Genomic DNA, 23,268 nt, shown 5'->3' on the forward strand with positions numbered 1-23,268 from the left:
TTGTCCAGCTGGACATCTGCTCCGTCTCGGGAATGCAGCTCGCAATTGACTGCGGCCACGGCACCGTCCCGCACCCAGAGTGATCTCTCCTCCCTTTGGACCGTTGCAGAAATGTTCTGTGGTTTTCATTTTGGTTGCATCCCACAATTGTGACCTTCAATAATGCAGTGGACGGAAGGTTTCCCTCCAAAACGCAAATGTGGAAGCCTTAACCCTTAATGTGATGGATTGGGAGATGGGGCCTTGGAGAGATGATGAGGGTTAGAGGGGGTCATGTAGGTGGGAGCCGGTCTGATGAGATTAGTGTCCTTATAAGGTAAGACCCCTGGAGTTCCTATTGTGGCTCAGGGGGTTAAGGACCCAAGGTAGTCTCCGTGAGGATGTGAGTTTGATCCCTGGCCATGCTCAGTGGGTTAAGGATCTGGCATTGCCCCAAGCCACAGCATAGGTCTCGTGTGTGGTTCAAATCTGGTGTTGCTGTGGCTGTGGCATAGGCCTGAGCTGCAGCTCCAATTCTTCTCCTAGCCTGGGAACTTCCGCATGCTGCAGGTGCAGCCATTAAAAAAAAAAAAAAAAGACACCAGAGTTCTTTCTCTCTCTCCCTGTATGTATGCATACACTGAGGACCAGCTATGTGAGAACAAGGTGAGAAGGTGACCATGAGCAAGCTAAAGGGGGGATTCTCACCAGAACCCCACCATGCTGGCGCCCAGATCTCAGACTTCCAAGCCTCCAGAACTATGAGAAAATAAATGCCTGCTGTTTAAGCCACCTAGTTTGTGGTATTTTATTTTGGTACTTTGACAGATCATATTTCAAGACAGACCATATTCAAGTCTTTTTGTTTGTTTGTCTTTTTATGGCTGCATCCGTGGCACATGGAGGATCCCAGGCTAGGGGTCTAATTGGAGCCGTAGCTGCCAGCCTACACCACAGCCTCAGCTACAAAGGATCTGAGCCACGTCTACGACCTACACCACAGCTCACGGCAATGCCAGATCCCTAATCCACTGAGAGAGGCCAGGGATGGAACCTGCATCCTCATGGATGCTAGTCAGATTCGTTTCTGCTGAGCAACGACTGGAACTCCTTTCGAGTTTTTCTAATTTTTCTCTCTTGCATTTACTTTTCTATCCTCCCCATAGGATAGCTTACTTTTCCGAAGAGTAAGGTCTTAATTAAACGCCTCAGCATCCCCCATGTGGCTTGATATTCAAAATTCAACTTAGCATTTCAGGCCACTTGAAGATAGATGTGTCTACGTTGATGGAAGTAAATGTCTTTTGAAAATAATTGGAGAGGTCCAGATTTTATATCTTCAAGATCATATTCTGGAGTTCCCGTCATTGTGCAGTGAAAACAAATCTGACGAGGAACCATGAGGTTGCCCGTTCGATCCCTGGCCTTGCTCAGTGAGTTAAGGATCCGGCATTGCCGTGAGCTGTGGTGTAGGTCACAGACACAGCTCGGATCTGGCGTTGCTGTGGCTGTGGCATAGGCCAGCAGCTATAGCTCGGATTTGACCCCTAGCCTGGGAACCTCTACATGTCGAGGGTGTGGCCCTAAAAAGACAAAATATATATATATTACATATCTTGATTACTGAGTTTTTTTTCAGATTTCTTTTCACTTTGCACCTTAGTCAAAAGCCTCCCTTGCCTTTCTCCTCTTCCCCACCCTGAATCAGGCAAAACAGGGGTTGAGAATCCGGTTTAGATGCTCTTGCCTCTAAACCTTAGCAGGTCTCCTTAATTAGAGTTGATCTCTCCATCTCTCCTATCTCCACAGTGTGCTGCTTGGGCCTGCATCTTGGTCTTAACTGCTCTGCTCTTTATCAGGTTATGGATGTGTGGGCCTTGCTCTCTTACCACCTGAGGGTTCCCAGGAACAAGGTTCACACATTTTTTTCTATGTTTCTTGCTGTGCTTAGCACAGCATTTTGCATTCACAACAGGGCAATGAGCTATCAGTTCAATAAATCTTGGCCCGATTGAATAATAGTTCTAAGATCCTGCTCTGGAGTCTCCCTCAGATGTTATTTGCTGTAAAATAGAACACAGACTGTTCCCTCTGTGGCACAAAGGGATTGGCAGTGTCTCTGCAGAGGCAGGATCACAGGTTTGATTCCTGGCCCGCAGCAGTGGGTTAAGGATCTGGCATCGGAGTTCCCATTGTGGCTCAGCAGAAATGAATCTGACTAGCATCCATGAGGATGCAGGTTCGATCCCTGGCCTTGATCAGTGGATTAAGGATCCAGCATTGCCAAGAGCTGTGGTGTAGGTTGCAGACACAGCTTGGATCACCCATTGCTGTGGCTCTGGCGTAGGCCAGCAGCTACAGCTCCGATTTGACCCCTAGCCTGAGAACCTCCATATGCCGAAGTACAGCCCTAAAAAGACAAAAAAAAAAAAAAAAAAAAAAAGGATCCAGCATTGCCACAGCTGTGGCATAGGTTGAAACTCCAGCTCAGATTCCATTCCTGACCTGGAAACTCCATATGCCATGGGGCGGCCAAAAAAAATAACTAAATAAATAAAACTTAGTATAAGTACTTCTACGGAAGCTGAGGGGAACTTGGCTCCTGACATTCTGAGGATACTAGTTAAAAAAATAACTTCATGGAGTTCCCTGATAGCCTAACAGGTTAAGGATCTCTGGCACTGAACCAGGAATCTGGTTCAATCCCTGGCCCAGGAACTTCTGCATGTGGTGGGTATGGCCGAAAAATTAAAAAATAAAAATAAAATAAATAAGCCTCATCCAATTTCCCCTGTTAGATGATTGCCTTACAATAAGGGCTGCCTAAATTCCTGTCTCTCCTTGATATAGAGCCAGGCATGGGGTTCAATGTTCCCTACGTTTCTCATATTCACACTTAAACCCCACTCTTTCCATCCATCTCTCTCCAGGCAACACCTCTCACTCAGGGTGGGGCGCTTTCTCTGCAGATCCCTGGCAGGAAAGGGAGTTCCTGAGCTTTCTTATGGAGGCTTATTGAGCTTCTGCCTGGAGATGCACTCTGCTACAGAAATGGCCCTAGAATGGAGAACCCAGGGTCCCCAGGACCCAACTATTCCTGATGATGTACTTGGGTCTACTGACATTTTCCCTAGGTAATTAGACGACATTTCTCCATGCATTTAACGGCTACTTTTCCATGCTCAAATTAAGCTGGTATACGTCAGAATTAGAGCAACTCCTGACAGTGAAAACTGATTTCTAAACCAAGAGAATGAATGAGCAGCTGAGCAAGTCAGAGCCAAGAGGCCACAGTGATCTCACCACCTTTTCCCTCTTCTTTTTTTTTTTTTTTTTTTTTTTTTTTTTGTCTTTAGTCTTTTTAAGGCTGCACCTACAGCATATGGAGGTCCCAGGCTAGGAGTCAAACAGAGCTGTAGTCGCGACCTATGCCACAGCCACAGCAATGCAGGAACCAAGCCGAGTCTTCAACCTACACCACAGCTCATGGCAATGGCGGAAACTTGTGAGGCCAGGGATCGAACCTGCATCCTCGTGGATACAAGCTGGGTTCCTTTACCACTGAACCATGACGGGAACTCCTCTACCTTCTTGAAGCTAAAATATTCCTCGACTCTGGGGAGGAAGGGAAGGGAAAGAGGGCCCTGCCTGATTGTTCCAGGGTACAAGGTTTTGCAGTCTACTTTAGAAAAACTTCAATTGGTCAAGGCCACAGAGGAATCAAATCAAGGATGAATGCCCTGAAATCAGGGGCCCTGACTGACCTGAATCTCCTGGGAACCCAAGCAGCCCACTAGCTATTTAGAGGCTCCTTGTAAACCCTGTGACCTGTTTGCAGCAGAAACCCATGGCAGACTCTCTTGGCTGTGTGACAGCTTCCTGGTGGCCTCCACTGACCCAGCCAGCAAACACGCAGCCCAGCCCATTGAGCTAAGCCTGAAAATGTCTCAAGGGAAACAAACCACACAACCCCATAAATGGACTGCTTTAGCTTTTAACTTGAGTTAACACCACCCTTCTCTAGTCAACCTTTGCAACAGTCAATTCTGCAAACTCCCAGGCAGTGTCACCAGGAAGCCCTCATTCTCGACCCCAAGCTTGAATAGCTGGCTTTATGTGTCCCAGCTGAGTGAGCCTGATGGGTGGTTTTGCTAGAAGAATTCCCTACTGGCCCCTCCAAGCTAGACCAGACCCTACAAGCAGTCTCTGTAAGGAAAGGATTTTCTCAATAAAATTCACTTTTCTACATTGTATTAATGGGTGGAAGGAAAGTGACAGAGGCACTTGGAATTCTATGAGGCTGTACACACTAGCTTCCAAAGGCCGATGGGTTTGAAGAACACACTGAAACCTAAGTGCTGGCCCACATGTTCATCCTGCCCTGTGCCCAGCACGGTGATCTACCAGGATACCGCTTTATTTTTCTTTCTTTCTTCCTTTCTTCCTTCCTTCCTTTCTTTCTTGTCTTTTAGGGCTCCACCCACAGCATACGGAAGTTTGATTAGGGGTCAGATCAGAGCTGCAGCTGCTTCACCACAGCCACAGCAACACAGGATCTGAGCTCTGTCTGTGACTTACCCCACAGCTCATGGCAATGCTAGATCTTTAACCTAGTGAGCGAGGCCACGGATCAAACCCATGTCCTCACAGGTATTAGTTGGGTTCTTAATCCACTCAGCCACAATGGGAACTCCCAGGATACCTCTTTCTAAACCCGTGTCCATTGCTACCTCATGTTCATCTTCTGCCTCTTCAGTAAATGAGCCAAATTCATTCATTCATTCCTACTTACGTGTCCATGTCCTCATCAAACACGTTTGGAGCACCTGCTTTGCAGACAGTCCGAAGCACTGGAAAGATGCTCTGAGGAGCTCAGGAATGACCCCCAGAGCACCAGAGACCCCGCCAGCTACCACTCTCTTCTCCTGGTCAGCCCCGCTCACTGCCAGCACTCTTCAAGTTCAAATCTCCCATTGCCCCCACCTCTGTCTGCTGTTCCCTGGAAAAACTGTCTTCAATAGAAAAAGGTTTGAAGACCTTATCCTTATAGGAAGCATAAAAGCAGGATTCTTAAAACTGTCAGATTGGAGTTTCCATTGTGGCTCAGTGGAAACAAATCTGACTAGCATCCGTGAGGACACAGGTTCAGTCCCTGGCCTCGCTCAGCCAGTTAAGGATCCAGTGTTCCTGTGAACTGTGGTGTAGGTTGCAGACAAAGCTCAGATCTGGCGTTGCTGTGGCTGTGGTGCAGGCCATCAGCTGTAGCTCTGATTCAACCCCCAGCCCAGGAACCTCCATATGCTGAGGGTACGGCCCTAAAAAGACACACACACACAGAGAAAAAACAAAAAACAGTCAGACTGGTGTTCTTATTAGGAAAATGAACATGCAGGGACTCACCAGGGCGGGTTTTCTAAGAAAGATGCCACAACCAGGAGTTTTCTAATAAGATGCTGGCTGTTTTTCCCAGGACTGACTTCCTCAGCTCCTTCTCCTGAGCCTGTTGGATGAAGGTACTCTTTGGCTGGTGTTTGAGCACTCAAGCTGCCTAGCTCTAAACTAGACCCCAAGCAAACTGCAATAATTAAAGGCCCCCTTTCCTCCCTTCCAAGAGCCTACTGATGTGTACAGAAAGTCCCCAAGTGATAGAAACCCACAAACACGCAACCACCATCAGGGCGGCCAGCAAGCTCGAGGAGGAAGAACTCTCATTGTCAGGAACGCTTTATTAGGAATACCTTGGCGTTCCTGTTGTGACTCAAAGGATTAAGAACCCAACTAGTATACATGAGGTTGCGGGTTCGATCCCTGTCCCTGCTCAGTGGGTTAAGGATCCGGCATTGCCATGAGCTGTGGTTTAGGTCGCAGACGCAGCTCGGACCTGGCATGGCTGTGGCTGTGGTGTAGACAGGCAGCTGCAGCTCTCATTGGACCACTACGCTGTGGGTGTGGCCCTTAAAAAATAAAAAATAAAAAAAACATCTAGAGTTCGCTTTGACTTTGCGACTGCTGAGTTAACATTTTAACATTTGGGGTGATACCCTTGAGTCTCACCATGCCCCTGAAGCTGATTTTTTCCTCAGGAGAAAATCGAGGTGCCGAGGTGACCTTACCTAGTGTGGCTTTCAGCAGGATGGGAATGAGTGCTCTGTGCTGATTCTCCTCTCAGGCTTTTCCTGGAAATCAAAGCCCCAACACAGTCTCCTACTCTGCAAAGTGCCAGGGCCAAGGCTGTCCATTCATGGAAGCGGGGAGATGACAGCCCCCTTGGTAGGATTTTGGGGGTACTGCTGACGGCCAAGGTTCCACCAGCAGTTTGCCAGCAGTGCCTGGACCTCATAGCAAATTGGTTCCCGTAGTTGTTTGAGGTGTAAGTAAATTCACCCACATTCACGTTCCTCCTCTTGGCTGGCTTCTTACCCTAGGCCACTATGAAGCATTCCACTCTTGTTTCTAAAATTTTTAAAAATCTCCCAGCAATCCCACTCTTGGGCATATATCTGGACAAAACTTTCCTTGAAAAAGACACATGCACCCGCATGTTCATTGCAGCACTATTCACAATAGCCAAGACATGGAAACAACCCAAATGTCCATCAGCAGATGATTGGATTGCGAAGATGTGGTATATATACACAATGGAATACTACTCAGCCATAAAAAAGAATAAAATAATGCCATTTGCAGCAACATGGATGAACTAGAGACTCTCATACTAAGTGAAGTAGGTCAGAAAAAGAAAGACAAATACCATATGATATCACATATCTGGAATCTAATGTACGGCACAAATGAACCTTTCCACAGAAAAGAAAATCATGGACATGGAGAACACACTTGTGGTTGCCAAGGAGGAGAGGAAGGGGGCAGGATGGACTGGGAATTTGGGGTTAGATGCAGACTGTTGCCTTTGGAATGGATAAGCAATGAGATCCTGCTATCTAGCCCTGGGGACTATGTCTAGTCACTTATGATGGAGCATGACAATGTGAGAAAAAAGAGTGTATATATGTATGTGTGACTGGGTCACCTTGCTGTGCAGTAGAAAATTGACAGAACACTGTAAACCAGCTATGATGGAAAAAAAATCTTTTAAAATAAAAATAAAATAAAATAAAAATTTTTTAAATCTTTATATACTTCTGCCTTCCTATTTGTAGCCTTCTCTTGGATGTTCCAGTCCTAGAAGAGAAGGATTAGCACTGGTGTGTTTCTTTATCCTTCTAGAGCTGATTCCCACGTCCACTACACCCAGCCTTCCTTAGGGTCCTGGTGACCCCAGCTGTCTCTGCACTTGCATATTTTTGGTCTTCTTCCTGCCTGGCTCTTCCATGGCATTTGATGTCCCTGACCACCACATCCTGGAACTATCTTTCTTAGCACCAGACAAACTCCTGTTTTTCAGCTTCACTTCTGCTGCTCTATTTCCCCCTCGACTTTGCCAGCACGTCTGACTGGCCTCTAATTGAAAATCCATCCCCCTTCCTGCTCTTCCTCCTCCTTTTTGTTTTTTCAGGTTGCTTCCATTTTTTAGTTTTTAATTTTTTTTATTAAAGTGAAGTTGATTCACAACATTGTGTCAATTCCTGCTGTTCAGAAAGTGACTTGGTTATGCACATATGTATACACATTCTGTCTTAGAATCTTTTCCATCAGGGTCTATCCCAGGAGACTGGGCGTAGTTCCCTGTACTGTACAGTAGGAACTTGTTGTTTGTCCTAAGACATTTAGAACTGATAACTGGGTCCCAACCTGTTTTTTGTTTGTTTGTTTGTATTTTTCTAGGGTTGTACCTCCCATATGGAGGTTCCCAGGCTAGGGGTCGAATTGGAGCTGTTGCCGCCAGCCTACACCACAGCCACAGCAATTCGGGATCCGAGCCTCATCTGCGACCTACACCACAGCTCATGGCAATGCCAGATCCTTAACCCACTGAGCAAGGCCAGGGATGGAACCCGCAACCTCATGGTTCCTAGTTGGATTTGTTACTACTGCACCACAAAGGGAACTCCATCCCCACCTGTATTTAAATGAAAGGGCCAGGTGGGGTTTACTTGGTGGAGAGCTGGTGGGTAGTTTTGTGCTGGGAGCTGCCTGGGGAAGTACAGGCCATGTAAGCAGCAGTGAGCTGACCCAGCCTGGATGTGGGGCTGAATTATACCAGCCTCCGGAAGGCCCGTGAGTTCCGACCTGAAAAGGGATAGAAAAGTGATAAAAATTGCCACTTCACAATTTTACCCTGAGCCCTTTTGTGGCAGAACAGCTTTCAAGGCCTAAAGAAAACTCCTTGCCTTGAAATTGAAGAAAACTGCACACTTCATGAGTTCCCATCGTGGCGCAGCGGGAACAAATCCGACCAGGAACCATGAGGTTGTGGGTTCGATACCTGGCCCTGTTCAGTGGGTCAAGCATCCCACGTTGCCGACAGCTGTGGTGTAGGCTGGTGGCTACAGCTCTGATTCGACCCTTAGCCTTGGAACCTCCATATGCCGCTAGTGCAGCCCTAAAAGGACAAAAAAAAAAAAAAAAAACCTGCGCCCTTCGGAAGCTAGGAACTGTTTTATTAGTGTGTCAGGGCGCCGCCTGGTGGATCTACATAAAATGAACACGGACTCTCCCAATTCTCATTTCTTCAACTTTCCTTCCTTCAGTGCTTGTATCTATATTAGTTTTATATTGATGTGTAACAAATTATCACGAACATAGTCGCTTAATACAGCACAGACATTATTTTACAATTCTATAGGTTAGAAGTTCAAAATGAGGCACATCAGGCTAAAATCAAGGAGTTTACAGGGCTGCATTCTTTCTGGAGGCTGGAGGCTCCAGGAGGAATCCCTTTCCTTGCATTTTCTACTTCCTAGAGGCCTCCGCACTCCTTGCTTCATGGCCCATTCCTCCATCTCCAAAGCCAATGGGGTCAAATCCTTATGACCCTTCTTCTGAGGTCACTTCTGTTTAATGCTGACTCCAGCTGGGAAACCGTCTCCTCTTTTAAGGATTTGTTTAAGTTGGGCCCACCCAAGTGATCCAGGATGCTTTTTTTTTTTTTTTTTTCTTTTTAAGGCCTCACTGCAGCTTATGGATGCTCCCAGGCTAATGGTCAAATCAGCGCTGCCGCTGCCAGCCCACACCACAGCCACAGCAACGCCGGTTCCTTAACCCACTGAGCAAGGCCAGAGATCAAACCCCACACTGAAGAAGACTATGTAGGTTTCTTAAGCCCCTGAGCCACCATGGGAACTCTTTTTTTTTCTTTTAGTAAGGTAGGAGTACTTGAAAAATGGAGGCAAATCTATTTTAGGGGATCTGCTGGATAATAGAGGTGGTGAGGACAAGCAAGCATGTCAACCACTGAGTATAATTCACTCGTAGAGGAATCTTACCACTTCCTCACAGACACTGTTTCAGGTTCTTAACCCACTGAGCCACAGAGGGAACTCCCCAGGATACTCTTTCCTTGTCAAGACTCTTACTCTTAATCCCACCTGCAAAGTCTCTCTTGCCTTGTAAGGAACATATGCACAGCTTCTAGGGATGAGGACTGGGGCTGATTTGATTTGCTATTATTCTCCCAGCACCTCCGTCCCAGAGTCAGGGTTGGTCATATTCCTCGGGCTAAAGAATGAGTAAGACGGATTTCCCATTGTGGCTCAGCGGTGACTAACCCGATTGGTATCCATGAGGACACAGGTTCAATCCCTGGCCTTGCTCAGTGGGTTAAGGATCTGGCGTTGCTGTGAGTTCTGTGTAGGTCACACGTGGCTCAGATCCTGTGTTGCTGTGGCTGTGGTGTAGGCCAGCAGCTGTAGCTCCAATTCTACCCCTAGCCTGGGAACTTCCATATGCCACGGGTGTGGCCCTAAAAAGCAAAAAAAAAAAAAAAAAAAAAAAAAAAAAAAAAAAAAAAAATCCCCAGGCAAGTTAAGAGCGGGTGCGTCTAGGCAGCTCTATTGCCATGCAGCAGGTTGAGGATCCAGCATTGTCACTGCAGGACTTGCTGTGTCTGGTCAAGGGGTTTCCAGTGATTAGCTCAGTTTTCCTCCTTCCTGGTCCTTGTGTTCTAGAGCAAACTTCGGATGTTCAGATGCCTGACCTCTGTGAACTCCAGCTGGTGCTGAGAATTGATGTTCTGGGAACTTTTCCTCCTCCTTCCCAGAGGAACAATCGTCACTCCTCTGGGTTAAAATCCAGCCTCCAGAAGGCCCAGCTAAACTCACCAAGATGTTCTGGAAGGGAGGGATGTTTTGCAAGGTTCTCAGGGCTCATGCCATGTCCATCTGCAGGTTCATTACCATCCGGGCTGAACTTTAAAGTACTCAACATGGGAGATCCCTCTGTGGTGCAGCGGAAACAAATCTGCCTGGTATCCATGAGGACACAGGTTTGATCCCTGGCCTCGCTCAGCTGGTTGGGGATCTGGCATTACCATGAGCTGTGGTGCAAGTTACAGACGCAGCTCGGATCCTGCATTGCTGTGGCTGAGGTGTAGGCTGGCAGCTGCAGCTCCAACTCGACCCCTAGCCTGGGAACTTCCATATGCCATGGATGTGGCCCTAAAAAGAAAAAAAATTGATAATGATAAAAATAAAGTACTCGACATGCTTCCCATGTGTGACCCTATTTGACCCCATGGCTCTGGCTCAGGTGTTAATCACACCCTCAGCATAGAGCTGAAATCCGACAGCTGGGTTTTTGGGCTTTGAAACCTGGAGCCTTTTCCACATACAGCTGGTCTGCTGAGCAAGGCTTGGATCTCTCTTTGGAAAGGGGCTGGGTGCAGTGACACAGTTGTGGGACGAGGGAACGCCAGAGCAGGCAGGCTCTGCTAGAGTGCACTGGGCAGATACTAGCAGAGCAGGGGGACAAAAACCAGTTTTTAGAGCTCACTCTGGCCCCGCTTGGTGCTGAACCTGAGATGGTAGCTGGTCAGAGTTGGAAGTGTTGAGAGTAGCGTTCAGTACAGGCTACATCCTATCACAAGGGCATGAACCGGCTCTCAGGGCTGTGCCCAGCTCTGTAACCTGATGCCGGCAGAGCCTGGCCAGCCTGGGAGAGGCTGTCAGGGGAACAGAAGCCACAGAAGAGTGTCGGGCACTAGGAGACAGGAGTCAAAAATGGAGTGGAGAGGAGTTCCCATCGTGGCTCAGGGGTTAATGAATTCGACTAGGAACCATGAGGTTGCGGGTTCAACCCCTGGCCTCCATCAGTGCGTTAAGGGTCCGGCATTGCTGTGAGCTGTGGTGTAGGCTGCAGACTCAGCTGAGATCCTACGTGGCTGTGGCTGTGGCATAAGCTGGCGGCTACAGCTCCGATTCAGCCCCTAGGCTGGGAACCTCCATATGCTGTGGGAGCAGCGCAAGAAATGGCAAAAAAGACAAAAAAAAAAAAAGAAGAAGAAGAAGAAGTGGAGAGATTTCCCATTGTGGCTCAGCAGGTTAAGAACCCAATATAGTCTCTATGAGGATGTGGGTTCGATCCCTGGCCTCACTCAGTGAGTTAAGGATCTGGTGCTCCTGAAGGTTGTGGCATAGGTCACAGATGTGGCTTGGATCCTGTGTTGCTGTGGCTGTGATGTAGGCCAGCAGCTGCAGTTCCCATTTGACCTCTAGCCCAGGAACTTCCATATGCTGCAGGTGTGGCTGTAAAAAGCAAAAAAAAAAAAAAAAAAAAAAAAAAAAGAGTAGAGTTGATAAAAACCATCCAAACAGACAGCACCTCACACTGCTCTGAAAATGCGACATCAAATGCTCTGCAAGGGAGGAAACATGCCCGGATGATGGTTAACGTCCACCACCTGCTTCCTGCCTCTCTTCCTGCCTGTTCATCCTGTGTGACAGCTGAGCCCATGTTTCCCACATGCTTTGACTTTGTCATTCTTTGATCTCTGGTACCTACAGAAGACAGGTCACAGACCCTGGCTTCGTGGCCACCATCTTCCGCCCTCTGACCTCACCGCCTTGCCAGTCTTGTCCCCTCCTCCCTGCCCTGAAGCACCCCACCTGATGACCTGCTTGCTCACTGTCCCCCAAACCAGACCCACACTGGTGGGTCTCACACTGACGACAACGGGGTCCAGTGAAGTGCAACCACCCTCTCTCCTGGGTCCCAGGGGGCTTCAGACCAAGCCTTGTTTTTGAAGCCCAGACCTGCTCCCATTGTTTCTTAGTTATTTTAGAAAATGTACACGCCAGAAGTAATATGTGTTGAGGGTTTTTGTTTGTTTGTTTGTTTTTGGTCTTTTGTCTTTTTAGGGCCACACCTGCAGCTTATGGAGGTTCCCCGGCTAGGGTTGAATCAGGACCTGTAGTCACCGGCCTGCACCACAGCCACAGCATCGTGGGATCCAAGCAGCATCTCAGCTCATGGCAACACTGGATTCTTAACCCACTGAGCGAGGCCAGGGATCAAACCCACATCCTCATGGATACTAGTCAGGTTGGTTAACCACTGAGCCATGACGGAAACTCCTATTTTTTTTTTTAATGATTTTTATTTTTTCTGTTATAGTTGGTTTACGGTGTTGCATTAATTTTCTGCTGTACAGCAAAGTGACCCACTCACACACACACATATAGGATCTTTTTCTCACATTATCCTCCACCATGTTCCATGACAAATGACTAGATATAGTTCCCTGTGTTACACAGCAGGATCTCATTGCTTATCCACTCCAAAAGCAATAGTTTGCATTTATTTATTTATTTATTTATTTATTTTTATTTTTGCTTTTTAGGGCTGCACCCACGGCATATGGAGGTTCCCAGACTAGAGGTCTAATCGGAGCTACAGCTGCCGGCCTATACCACAGCCACAGAATCGCAAGATCCAAGCTGCGCCTGCGACCTACACCACAGCTCATGGCAACGCCGGATCCTTAACCCACTGATTGAGGCCAGGGATCAAACCCGCAACCTCATGGTTCCTAGCTGGATTCATTTCTGCTGTACCATGATGGGAACTCCGATAGTTTGCATTCATTACCTCCAGATTCCCAGTCCATCTCACTCCCTCCCCCTAGTGTCGAGGTTTTGAATATCCACAAAGTGTGTCCAGTGCTCCGGCCCTCACACTTTTTAATGATCTCCTATGTCCATGGCATTAAACTCCATTTCAAGCCTGACCTGAAGAATTAAATGCTTTAATGGAACAAACGTGAAGTGAAGTAATGCCATCAATTGTAAATGACCTCCCATAGGAGAGTCACAGGACATAGTTGTGTTTCATAAACAAAGCTACTCAGTGAGACATTTATTTGAATGCAGTTTTTTCTTTGATTTAGTGTTATGCCAAAGAAAGCCCTGCTGGTGACTGGTTCTCAGGCCCTTGAGGGAAACTTATCTCCATTTCTCTGCAGCCTTCAGTGATGCTAGCTGTAGTGCTTCTGCTGTTTCCAAAGAGGGAGGCTGAGGAGTTCCTGTCGTGGCTCAGTGGAAACAAATTTGACTAGCATCCATGAGAACGCAGGTTCGATCCTTGGCGTTGCTCAGTGGGTTGGGGATCTGGCATTGCTGTGGCTGTGGTATACGCCAGCAGCTATAGCTCCGATTCGACCCCTAGCCTGGGAATCTCCATATGCCGAGGGTGAGGCCTTATAAGAAGACACACAGAGACACAGAAAAAAGAAGAGGGAGGCTGAGGCTACAGAATTCAAAGCTTTCAACCAATGTGAAAGTTCTCCAATCAAAACTCAATGTCCCTCTTTGATAGCTGAGAACTGATCTGATATTGGGGTGCCCCTGCCCCCACTTCCCCCACCAAGGAACTGGCTGCTTTCTGTCATTCAGCATTTTTCTACGCAGACCCTAAAAAGACAAAGCAGGATACATAAGATTCGAGACTGGCAAGATCGCTAAGGACCAATTTCTCCTCACAGCCGAGGATACCGGGACCCACTCTGGGGAAAATGCCAGCTAGCAAGGGCTCGCGTTGATGAAAAATCAATCCGTCGATCTGAGAAAGAAATGGGACATTTTATTTAAGCTAATTTGGGACTGTAACCCAAGAAGAGAATCTCAGAGAGCTCTGAAAACTGTTTCCCCCACTGGAAGTCCAGGCACAGTTACGTAAGTTTTTTTGAGACAGAGGGCTGTCCATCAAATGACGTATAATTGACAATTCACATAATCCATATCCAGGGGCCCTCCTCTTCCTCCTCCTCCTCATCGTGGCAGGTCATCGGGACTCCTTTCAAGATCAAGAAGGAATGTTATCTTTTAAGGACTTGTCTTGCTGATGGCAGGAGAATGTTGCTCCTTATGATTGAGCAGGTATTTCTGCCTATGGGGGAGATTTGGTGATGAATAATGCAGATACACAATCCACAGTGTGGGGAGAGGGAGGTCAAAGGACAGATTTTTTTGTTTGTTTGTTTAAAATTTCTCTTGTCTTGGAGTTCCCTGGTGGCCTAGCAGGTTAAGGATCTGGCGTTGGCATTGCTGTGGCTCAGGTAACTGCTGGGTTCAATCCCTGGCCTAGGAACTTCTGCATGCCGTGGGTATGGCCAAAATAATAATAAAATAAATAAATGTCTCTTGTCTTGCCATAAAAATATGACTTATTTCACACTAGCAACGGGACTTCCACTCCAGGTTGGAATCAATCAGGATTTTCTAAGCTCATGCACTCCGGAAAGTTACACGAGCTTCCAGCGAGGATGCAGCACAGCAGAATCCTTGAGGAGCCCATGCTTTGGCTTGGGGAGAGAGCTGGAAGAGTAAAGATGAACCCGTGGCAGTGTGGGCGTCTCTCCAGGTAAGTGACGCAGCGGTGATGGCCACAGGGCCTAGAGGCCGAAAAGGTCAGTCACCCTCACAGAGGTCTGAAGTCTGATGGCGACAAGGAAACTCTCTACCCCACCAACCCCAGACAAAGGGTAGTTCCACAGCAAAATAAAGTCAAGTTGCAGAAAGTAGCCGCTTCAGGAGTTCCTGTCGTGGCACAGCAGAAATGAATCCGACTAGGAACCAAGAGGTTGTGGGTTTGATCCCTGGTCTTACTCAGTGGGTTAAGGATCCGGTGTTGCTGTGAGCTGTGGTGTAAGTCACAGATGCAGCTCAGATCCTGTGTTGCTGTGGCTGTGGTGTGGGCTGGCAGCTGTAGCTCTGATTAGACCCCTAGCCTGGGAACCTCCATATGCCATGGGTGCAGCCCTAAAAAAAGAAAGTAGCCTCTTCAGGGGCTGTGCTGGTCCCCCCAGGCCTCTGCCTCGTGCAAACCCTCAGGGCCATGAACCTGGAACTCATCTGCCCGCAAGCAGCTGCAGAGAGGCCAACTCGGCCTCTGCCGGTGCCTGTCTTAAAAAGTGCCTGATACTTAGGAAAGGCACGATAAAAGTCAGCTATTTTTATTTGTCATTTTAAATTTATTTTATTTTTTAAACTTTTTTTGTCTTTTTAGGGCCACACCTGAAGCATTTGGAGGTTCCCAGGCTAGGGGTTGAATCAGGACCTATAGCCACTGGCCTACACCACAGCCACAGCAACGCCAGATCCGAGCCAGGTCTGCGACCTACACCACAGCTCATGGCAATGCCAGATCCTTTAACCCAATGAGTGAGGCCAGGAATCGAACATGCGTCCTCATGGATGTTAGATTTGTTTCTGCTGCGCCATGACGGGAACTCCTAAAATTTTTCATTTTTAAAACTTCTCTTATAGAAGTTCCTGTTGTTGTGGAGCAGGGGAAACCAATCTGACTAGTATCCATGAGGACACAGGTTCAATTCCTGGCCTCATTCAATGGCTTGAGGATCTGGTGTTGCCGCCAGCTGTGGTATAGGTTGCAGATGCAGCTCGGATCCCGTGTTGCTGTGGCTGTGATGTAGGCTGGCGGCTACAGCTCCGATTTAACCCCTGGCCTGGGAACTTCCATGTGCCATGAGTGATTAAAAACGGGAGAAAAAAAAAACCTTATAGATTTGCCCAATACTAACCAGATGTTAGGCCATGCTTGTTGCAGGGGAGTTGACCATTAGCCGTCGCTATAGGGTACGTCATTAACACAAACTGACGAGCAACTTTCTAGGACTGCCTTTGGGAGAAGACAGAGCCCCAAGAAGAATCTGGAATCCTCATTTACTCATTTCCTGGCCTGGAGGTCAAAAGCAGGATGAGAGGCTTCAGGCCGGTTGAAGAGATAAAAGGAAACCGGGTATGAAAAATAAATTTCACTTAACATTGTGTGTAAACTTTATGTAACACTGTGTGTGCATAAGGACCACAATAATTAGTACATAGTAACTGCTCAGTAAGACTCCTGCAGCCAGTCTCAATGGAATTTGGCTTTAGGCCACTTCCTTCGGCTTAACCAGTTCAGGGTGTAACCAACTTGGTGTGGACTCTACTGCCCTCTTCTGGAAAGAATGGGGAACTGACCATTACTTTCAATGGTGCAGATCAGTCAAAAATACTGGAAACCTGAGGCCAGTGTCACTGTGGAAGGTGAGTCAATTTGGTAGGTGTCTCAGGAGGAAGGGAAATCAGGGTGGGAGCAAATAAAGGTAATGCAGGCTCTTTTTCAAAATATGCAGAAAAGGTTCTACAGTACACTTAAACTTTAGTAGTAATTTACTACTGCTTTGGAAAGGGCCCTGTGTTAAGTTTTGTTCATGAGCAGGTGTTTGTTGCGATATTCGTATATAGAGGAAAGCGCTCAGACTTTGGAGGAAGACCAACCTGAATTTAAATCTGGACTCTGCTGCTTGTTATGTGGGAAAATGATGATAGGAGTGCAAGATGATAATTTACCCTCCCAGCCTTGGTTTTTTTCAGCTGTAAATTAGGAACAGTAATGCCTAAGGAAGATAAGGTGAAATGCCACATTTGAAAAGGACCAATATGTCACAGATTCCCTTTAAGAAATTTACCCGGGGAGTTTCCACTGTGGCTCGGTGGTAATGAACCTGACTAATATGTATGAGGATGGGGGTTTGGTCCCTGACCTCGCTCAGTGGGTCAAGGATCCAGCGTTGCTATGGCTGGGGCCTGGGCTGTCAGCTGCAGCTCTGATTTGACCCCTAGCCTGAGAATTCCATGTGCCGTGGGTGTGGCCGTAAAAAGAAAAAAAGAAAGAAGGGGAAAAATTTACTTTAGGGAGTTTGCTTGTGGCCTAGCAGTTAAGGATCCAGCATTGCCGCTGCTGTGGCTGGGGTTCGATCCATGACTCAAGAACTTCTGCATGCCGTGGGCATGGCCAAAGAAAGAAAGAAAGAAAAGAAATTTACCTGAAGGGAGAGGGGCAAGATATGAGTAAAGGGAGTTCCCGTTGTGGTGCAGTGGAAATGAATCCGACTAGTATCCACAAGGACGCAGGTTTGATTCCTGTTCTCACTCAGTGGGTTAAGGATCCCGCATTGCTGTGAGCTGTGGTGTAGGTCGCAGACATGGCTCGGACCCCATGTTGCTCTGTGGCTGTGGTGTAGGCTGACAGCTGTAGGTCTGATTTGACCCCTAGCCTGGGAACCCGCATATGCCACAGGTCCATCCCTAAAAAAAAAAAATTAAAAAAATAAGCCGTTCAGGGTTTTGAGTGCAAGCCACTCATTCTTGCTTGGTAAGCTTTTTCTGTTCAAAAAAAAAAAGCCAATAGATCAATAAGTGAAAAGGCAACGAAGATATGTTGTACACATTGTAGTTATTACGTATATAATATGGAGACACAGGGAAATACTGTTATTATTTTATAATAACCTTAAATGAATAATCTAGAGAAATATTGACTCACTATGTCATGCACGTGGAACTAATATTGCAAATCAATCGTAATTTCAAGTTAAAAGGGAAACAAAAGGAAGTTTACTTGAAGCAAATTACAAAATCCTAATGAGAAATCTGAGCAAATGGAGAAATACAGATGAAGTTCAAGAACAGGTAAAAACATGGAGTTCCTGTCGTGGCGCAGTGGTTAACGAATCCGACTGGGAACCATGAGGTTGCGGGTTCGGTCCCTGCCCTTGCTCAGTGGGTTAAGGATCCGGCGTTGCGTGAGCCATGGTGTAGGTTGCAGACGCGGCTCGGATCCTGCGTTGCTATGGCTCTGACGTAGGCTGGAGACTACAGCTCCGATTCGATCCCTAGCCTGGGAACCTCATATGCCACTGGAGAGGCCCAAGAAATAGCAAAAAAAGACCAAAAAAAAGAACAGGTAAAAACAATTGATGGGGATAGGAGTCAGAAAGGGGAGTTCCCGTCATGGCTCAGTGTTTAATGAACGTGACTATGATCCATGAGGTTGCAGGTTCAATCCCTCACCTCCCTTAGTGGGTTAAGGATCCAGCGTTGCTGTGAGCTGTGGTGTAGGCCGCAGATGTGGCTCGGATCGGTGTTGCTGTGGTGTAGGCCAGGAACTGTAGCTCTGATTGGACCCCTAGCCTGGGAAACTCCATATGCTGTGGGTGAGGCCCTAATTAAAAAAAAAAAAAAAAAAAAAAAAAAAAGTCAGAATGGTATTTACCTTTGGGTGAGGGTGGGTACTGCCTGAGGAGGGAACAGCTCTGTTATTGTTAACTGGGTGGTAGTTACACATACATGTAAATTATCCAACATATCCTTATGAGTACACTTGATTGTATGTATAGGACATATAATTTTCTTAAAGGAGGGAGAAGAAGGGGAAGGAAAAAAATAGAGGAGGAGAAGTAGAAGAAAAGAGAAAAAAAAGAATGGAAAGGAAAGGAAAAGGGAAAATGACTAAGAAATATCCAGTGGAGGTGGAGGGTGGGGGAAACCAGAATTTAGTCAAGATAGCGATCTAGGCTTTTTTACTCTGCCCTCCCCTCCTTTCCCAAGGGCCCATTAAATGTCCAGTATCAGTGCTGGAACCTAGAGGAAGATATACTCACAGGCAGAGACTATGAGGAATTTCTGCTGATACTGAGGGAAGGAGATAGAGCAAAGATATACTAACCTGTGATTCAACCAGGTCAAAGGAAAGCCTGTAGGGGATTGGGTGGAAGGGACTTCTGTAAGAAACCCCTTGGCTCAGCATGGCAGGGGCTGGAAGCCAAGATGGACCAAGAGGCAGCCAGAATAGGGTTGGATGAGTAAGACTTGCTTCTTCCACAATTCCTGGAACACAGAGTGGTGAGCCCCCCTGCATCATTCACCTGCAGCGTTGCATGTCAGGCATACTGTGCATGCTGCAAGTTCAGCCATGGCTCTGCCCCGGCTAATTGCTAACAGAAGAGCCAGGCCAGTTGCAGAAATAAAGGACTTAACTTCAGACTGCTCCAGCAAATGTGAAAAATGCACGCATGCACACAGACCAAACTCTCTTCCACCCTTGTCTCAACTCTGGCTCTTATCTTTACAGGCACATTTAAACTGTGAGTAATCACCCCCCCACACACACACCCCGCCTTCTTTAAATGAGCTGGAAAGCTTCAAACTCAGATAAGTTCTTCTGGCTACCCTGTGAAAGGACTCAGAAGGAAAGATTTGGGAAAATCTTTTTCTTACTGGGAGACAGTAAGAAATTTTTGGAAATCATTGGGGTGAAACATTGGATAAAAATTGACAAGAAAATTAGCAAAAGTGGGCTGTCTACATAGTAAATTCAGGCAAAAGGCGATGACAATAAAAATAGCCAATTTATGTCACAGAACTCCAGAAATAACTAGGAATCGAAAGTGGTACAAGCGGTTCCTGTGGTGGCTGAGCAGAAATGGACCTGACTAGTATCTATGAGGATGGGGGTCTGATCTCTGGCCCCACTTGGTGGGTTAAGGATGAGGCATTGCTGTGAGCTGTGGTGTAGGTCACAGATGTGGCTCGGATCTGGTGTTGCTGTGGCTGCGGCGTTGGCAGGCAGCTGTAGCTCCAATTCAACCCCCAGCCTGGGAATTTCCATATGCCACAGGTGTGGCCCTAAAATGACAAAAATAAATAAGTAAATAAATAATCAAAAAATCAGATACCCAATATCCAAGTGGTAAGAATTCACTAAGGCTCAGCTTGAACATGTTCTGATGATTCAGGGCTTGGACTGAACCCACTCAACTCTTGCCAAGGAATGCAATGATCAGAGCCAGCCACCATTCCAGAGTAAGATCTGAACACCCGATCGGACAGCTACGCATCCTGCAGCCTCCACCTGTGGGTCCTCCCATTCCTGCCTCCATCTCCCCATTATTCGCCACCTGGACCATGAGCATCCTTGCCTCTCTGCCCTCGAACACAGAGTGTATACAAACTTGCGGTATTGATCATTTTTATTTGATGTACATCCAGTTTGCCCAAATAGACGAGAAGCTACTTAAGTGTGGGTACCATGTCTCCCATCTCTTTGAAACCTCATCTCTTAGTAATGATTTTAAAAAGGTAAAAAAAAAAAAAAAAGAAAAAAAAAGAGTCAAAATACTTATGGTACCTACTGTATTTGCCCACACACTCTCTTTTGCCATAAGAGCATCTAGTTTGTCATGACTGAATTAAGGAATAACTTGCTCATTAGCAAACGTGAACAAGGCCTCCTTATAATCCTTGTTTGGAAACCCGCAGTTGGAAGGGATTTCAGGGCACTTTTTTTTTTAACACTCCTTCCTGTGAAATCTTAGAGCTAACAGACTGTGTTTTCCGTCCTCTTAAATTTCTAAGAATCTAAGAAATTTAAGAAAAGGTAGAAAAAACCTACAGGGGAAATCATGAGTATGTCAGTAACTCCAACATGAGCAAAACAGCCTCCTTCCCTTTCTATCGGGAAAGGGAAGAAAAAAAAAAAAAAAAGAGCCCTCCTTTCACGGAGGGCAGAATTGTTTCAGCAGCTGAAGGTCTGGCCACAGGGGGAAAAAAAAATTCACCTTATAGAAACCAGGCAAAAATTCCCAAATTGGCAACTGGGTAGCCATTCAATATTCAGGAAGCTTTCTCAACTCCTATGGGAAAACTCAGATAGGATCACATCAGGGAAGAGAGGACAAAACTTCCATCTGTGGGGAACGTGCCGGAGCGAATCAGATAACAGATGAGATGAGGTGTGTCAGCCACCCCACTGGTTTCAGGGAACAGTGTGTTCACTGTCGCCTCCGTGGAATGAGTCACGCCTTGCAGAACCCGTCACAGCTTTGCAGAAGCCCAGAGGGAAGCATGACTCTGCCCTCCCCTAAAAGATGAGCCAGCTGAAGCCTGGATGCTTAGAGGGAGAGCTAGGGGGATGCAGGTGAGGGGAGAACCGGGAAACAGACCCCCCGCTGTGTGTCTGTTGTTGTGGGGAGGGGGGGCATTGCGGAGAGGAGACACCAGGGGAGCGCGAAGTGATGCCTGGGGGACAGCCCATGGTGATCCGGTTCCAGAGGTGGTCACCGACGCCGGAGCCTCATGTGACAATGTCCAGGGACCAGCTTCTGCTGTTGCTACTCCTCACTGGCCGGCTCCGCATCGCTGTCGTCCCCCAAAGGAAACTCCCTCAGGTGCGGCTCTGCTGCATACATCCGGGTCTCCAGGGGGCAGTCCTGGCTCAGAATTGCCTGCACCGAGAAGCGGGAATAGAATCGTTGCTTTCCCCAGCTCCCCCGCGCCCCGCCGCCTCCGCAACAAGCTCACTGGGGTCTAGAGCTGCTCAGAAAAGACTCAAGAAACCTGCCAAGGCCCCTCGGTTCTCTTCATGCATATGCACAGGCCACCCGAGGCCCTGAGGTGGAACCGCCCTAGCTGAGACAGTCATCTGATAGGCTTTTAACCGAACCCCAAAAGCAGGAGCAGAGGCTCCAGCGACGAGCCAGCTGCACTGGGTGCCCTTCTCTATCAGATCTTCCTGCCTTCTTCTCTTCCTTTAAGCAGCCTCCACATCCACCCATTCCCTCCACATCCAAAGTAGCTCATTAACTAAAATCATATGTTGTGGTGCTCTCCCCTGGGGTGCTTATACTTTAAGAAATGCCCTGGTGGGGTTCCCATTGTGGTGCTGCGGAAACAAACCCAATTAGTATCCACGAGGATGTGGGTTCAATCCCTGGTCTCGCTCATTGGGTCAGGGATCTGGTGCTGCTGTGAGCTGCGGTGTAGGAGGCAGACGTTGCTGTGGCTGTGGTGTAGGCTGGCAGCTGTAGCCCCCAGCCTGGGAATTTCCATATGCCGCTGGTGTGGCCCTACAAAGATAGGAAAAGAAAGACAAGACAAGACCAGACCTGGTAAGGGAATTCTTTGTGGCTCAGCAGGTTAAGGATCTGACCTTGTCACTGCAGCAGCTTGGGTCACTGCTGTGGAATGAGTTCAATTCCTGGCCTAGGAACTTCCATATGCTGCAGGAGCGGCCAAAAAAAAAAAAAAGAAAGAAAGAAAGAAAGAAAAAATGACCTGGCAAGGATAACGACAGAAGTGAATGAATGAATGAATGAATGAGTGAATGAACAGGCCCCGTGGAATTCTGCCTACTTGGGGGCATGCTTTGGTAGTTCACACTTTGCTAGTAGTTACAGCAAGGATAGGATGCTTATGGTGGCCTCAGACCCCAACACTTTACAAACTTCCTATTTTCTTTCTACACCTAGGACCCTTCTTAACTGACCTGTGTAAAAGGGAAAGTGGTTAATGTAGAGAAGGCAAAATCAGGGCACAAAGGAAAGAAAGGAGCATCAGAAAACGTAGCAAAGTGGGAGTTCCCATTGTGGTTCAGCCGTAACGAACCTGAGGAGAATCCATGAGGATACAGGTTCGATCCCTGGCCTTGCTCAGCAGGTTAAGCATCCAGCATTGCTGGGAGCTGTGGTGCAGAATAAAGATGTGTGGCTCAGATCTGGCGTTGCTGGCTGTGGTTCAGCTGGCAGCTGCAGCTCCGATTCGATCCCTAGCCTGGGAACCTCCATATGTCGCAGGTGTGGCCCCAAAAAAGAAAAACAAACAAACAAAAAAAACCCAGAAACATGACAAAGCAGAGAGTGTATAAGGAAGAGGAAAAAAGAGCATAGGATTAAAAGGAATGAGAGAGACATGGAAAGAAATGCAACATTATTTTCCCAGCAGTTGTCAGAGCCCCTTACGAGCTTCTCCTCCTTGGCTGGGGGGCTCCTCAGGTAGCAGCAGAGAGGAGCATAGATGATGTTGACGACCCCAATGATGACCATGAGCCAGGGGAAGCCAATGGCCCGCACGATGGCACCCCCGGTGGATGGGCCTGTGAGGAGTCAAGCAAATTCACAAGTGTTTACTGAGCCTTGATCACATGAAGACACCACGCTAGGGGCAGCAGGTCACCCACAGGATGTCCCAGGGCCAAATATCTCCAGAACCCTAGGGAAACCAGCCTCTTGACTCTACTTCCAGCTGATAAACAGTAAAGGGAGCATGGGTACCG

The 23,268-nt window shown here is 47.4% G+C and overlaps 1 protein-coding gene across 5 annotated transcripts in view; it reads right to left on the bottom strand.

Annotated features, from left to right (window-relative positions):
• The window catches only part of SLC18A1 (solute carrier family 18 member A1), a 35,789-nt gene continuing 32,691 nt past the window's right edge, over nt 20,171-23,268 (bottom strand). For 4 of the 5 annotated variants that reach the window (XM_021072276.1, XM_021072272.1, XM_021072274.1 and 1 more), the window contains 2 exons: nt 22,955-23,088; nt 20,182-21,442 (listed from right to left, as the gene is read on the bottom strand). In XM_021072276.1, the coding sequence (XP_020927935.1) occupies nt 21,329-21,442; nt 22,955-23,088 (248 nt within the window). In that variant the 3' untranslated portion in view covers nt 20,182-21,328. Of the gene's footprint in view, nt 21,443-22,954; nt 23,089-23,268 lie in introns of all 5 variants that reach the window. The other variant, XM_013990243.2, reaches the window with a different exon arrangement.

Source organism: Sus scrofa, chromosome 14 (assembly GCF_000003025.6).
Source record: "Sus scrofa isolate TJ Tabasco breed Duroc chromosome 14, Sscrofa11.1, whole genome shotgun sequence".
In the NCBI taxonomy this organism is placed as follows: domain Eukaryota; kingdom Metazoa; phylum Chordata; class Mammalia; order Artiodactyla; family Suidae; genus Sus; species Sus scrofa.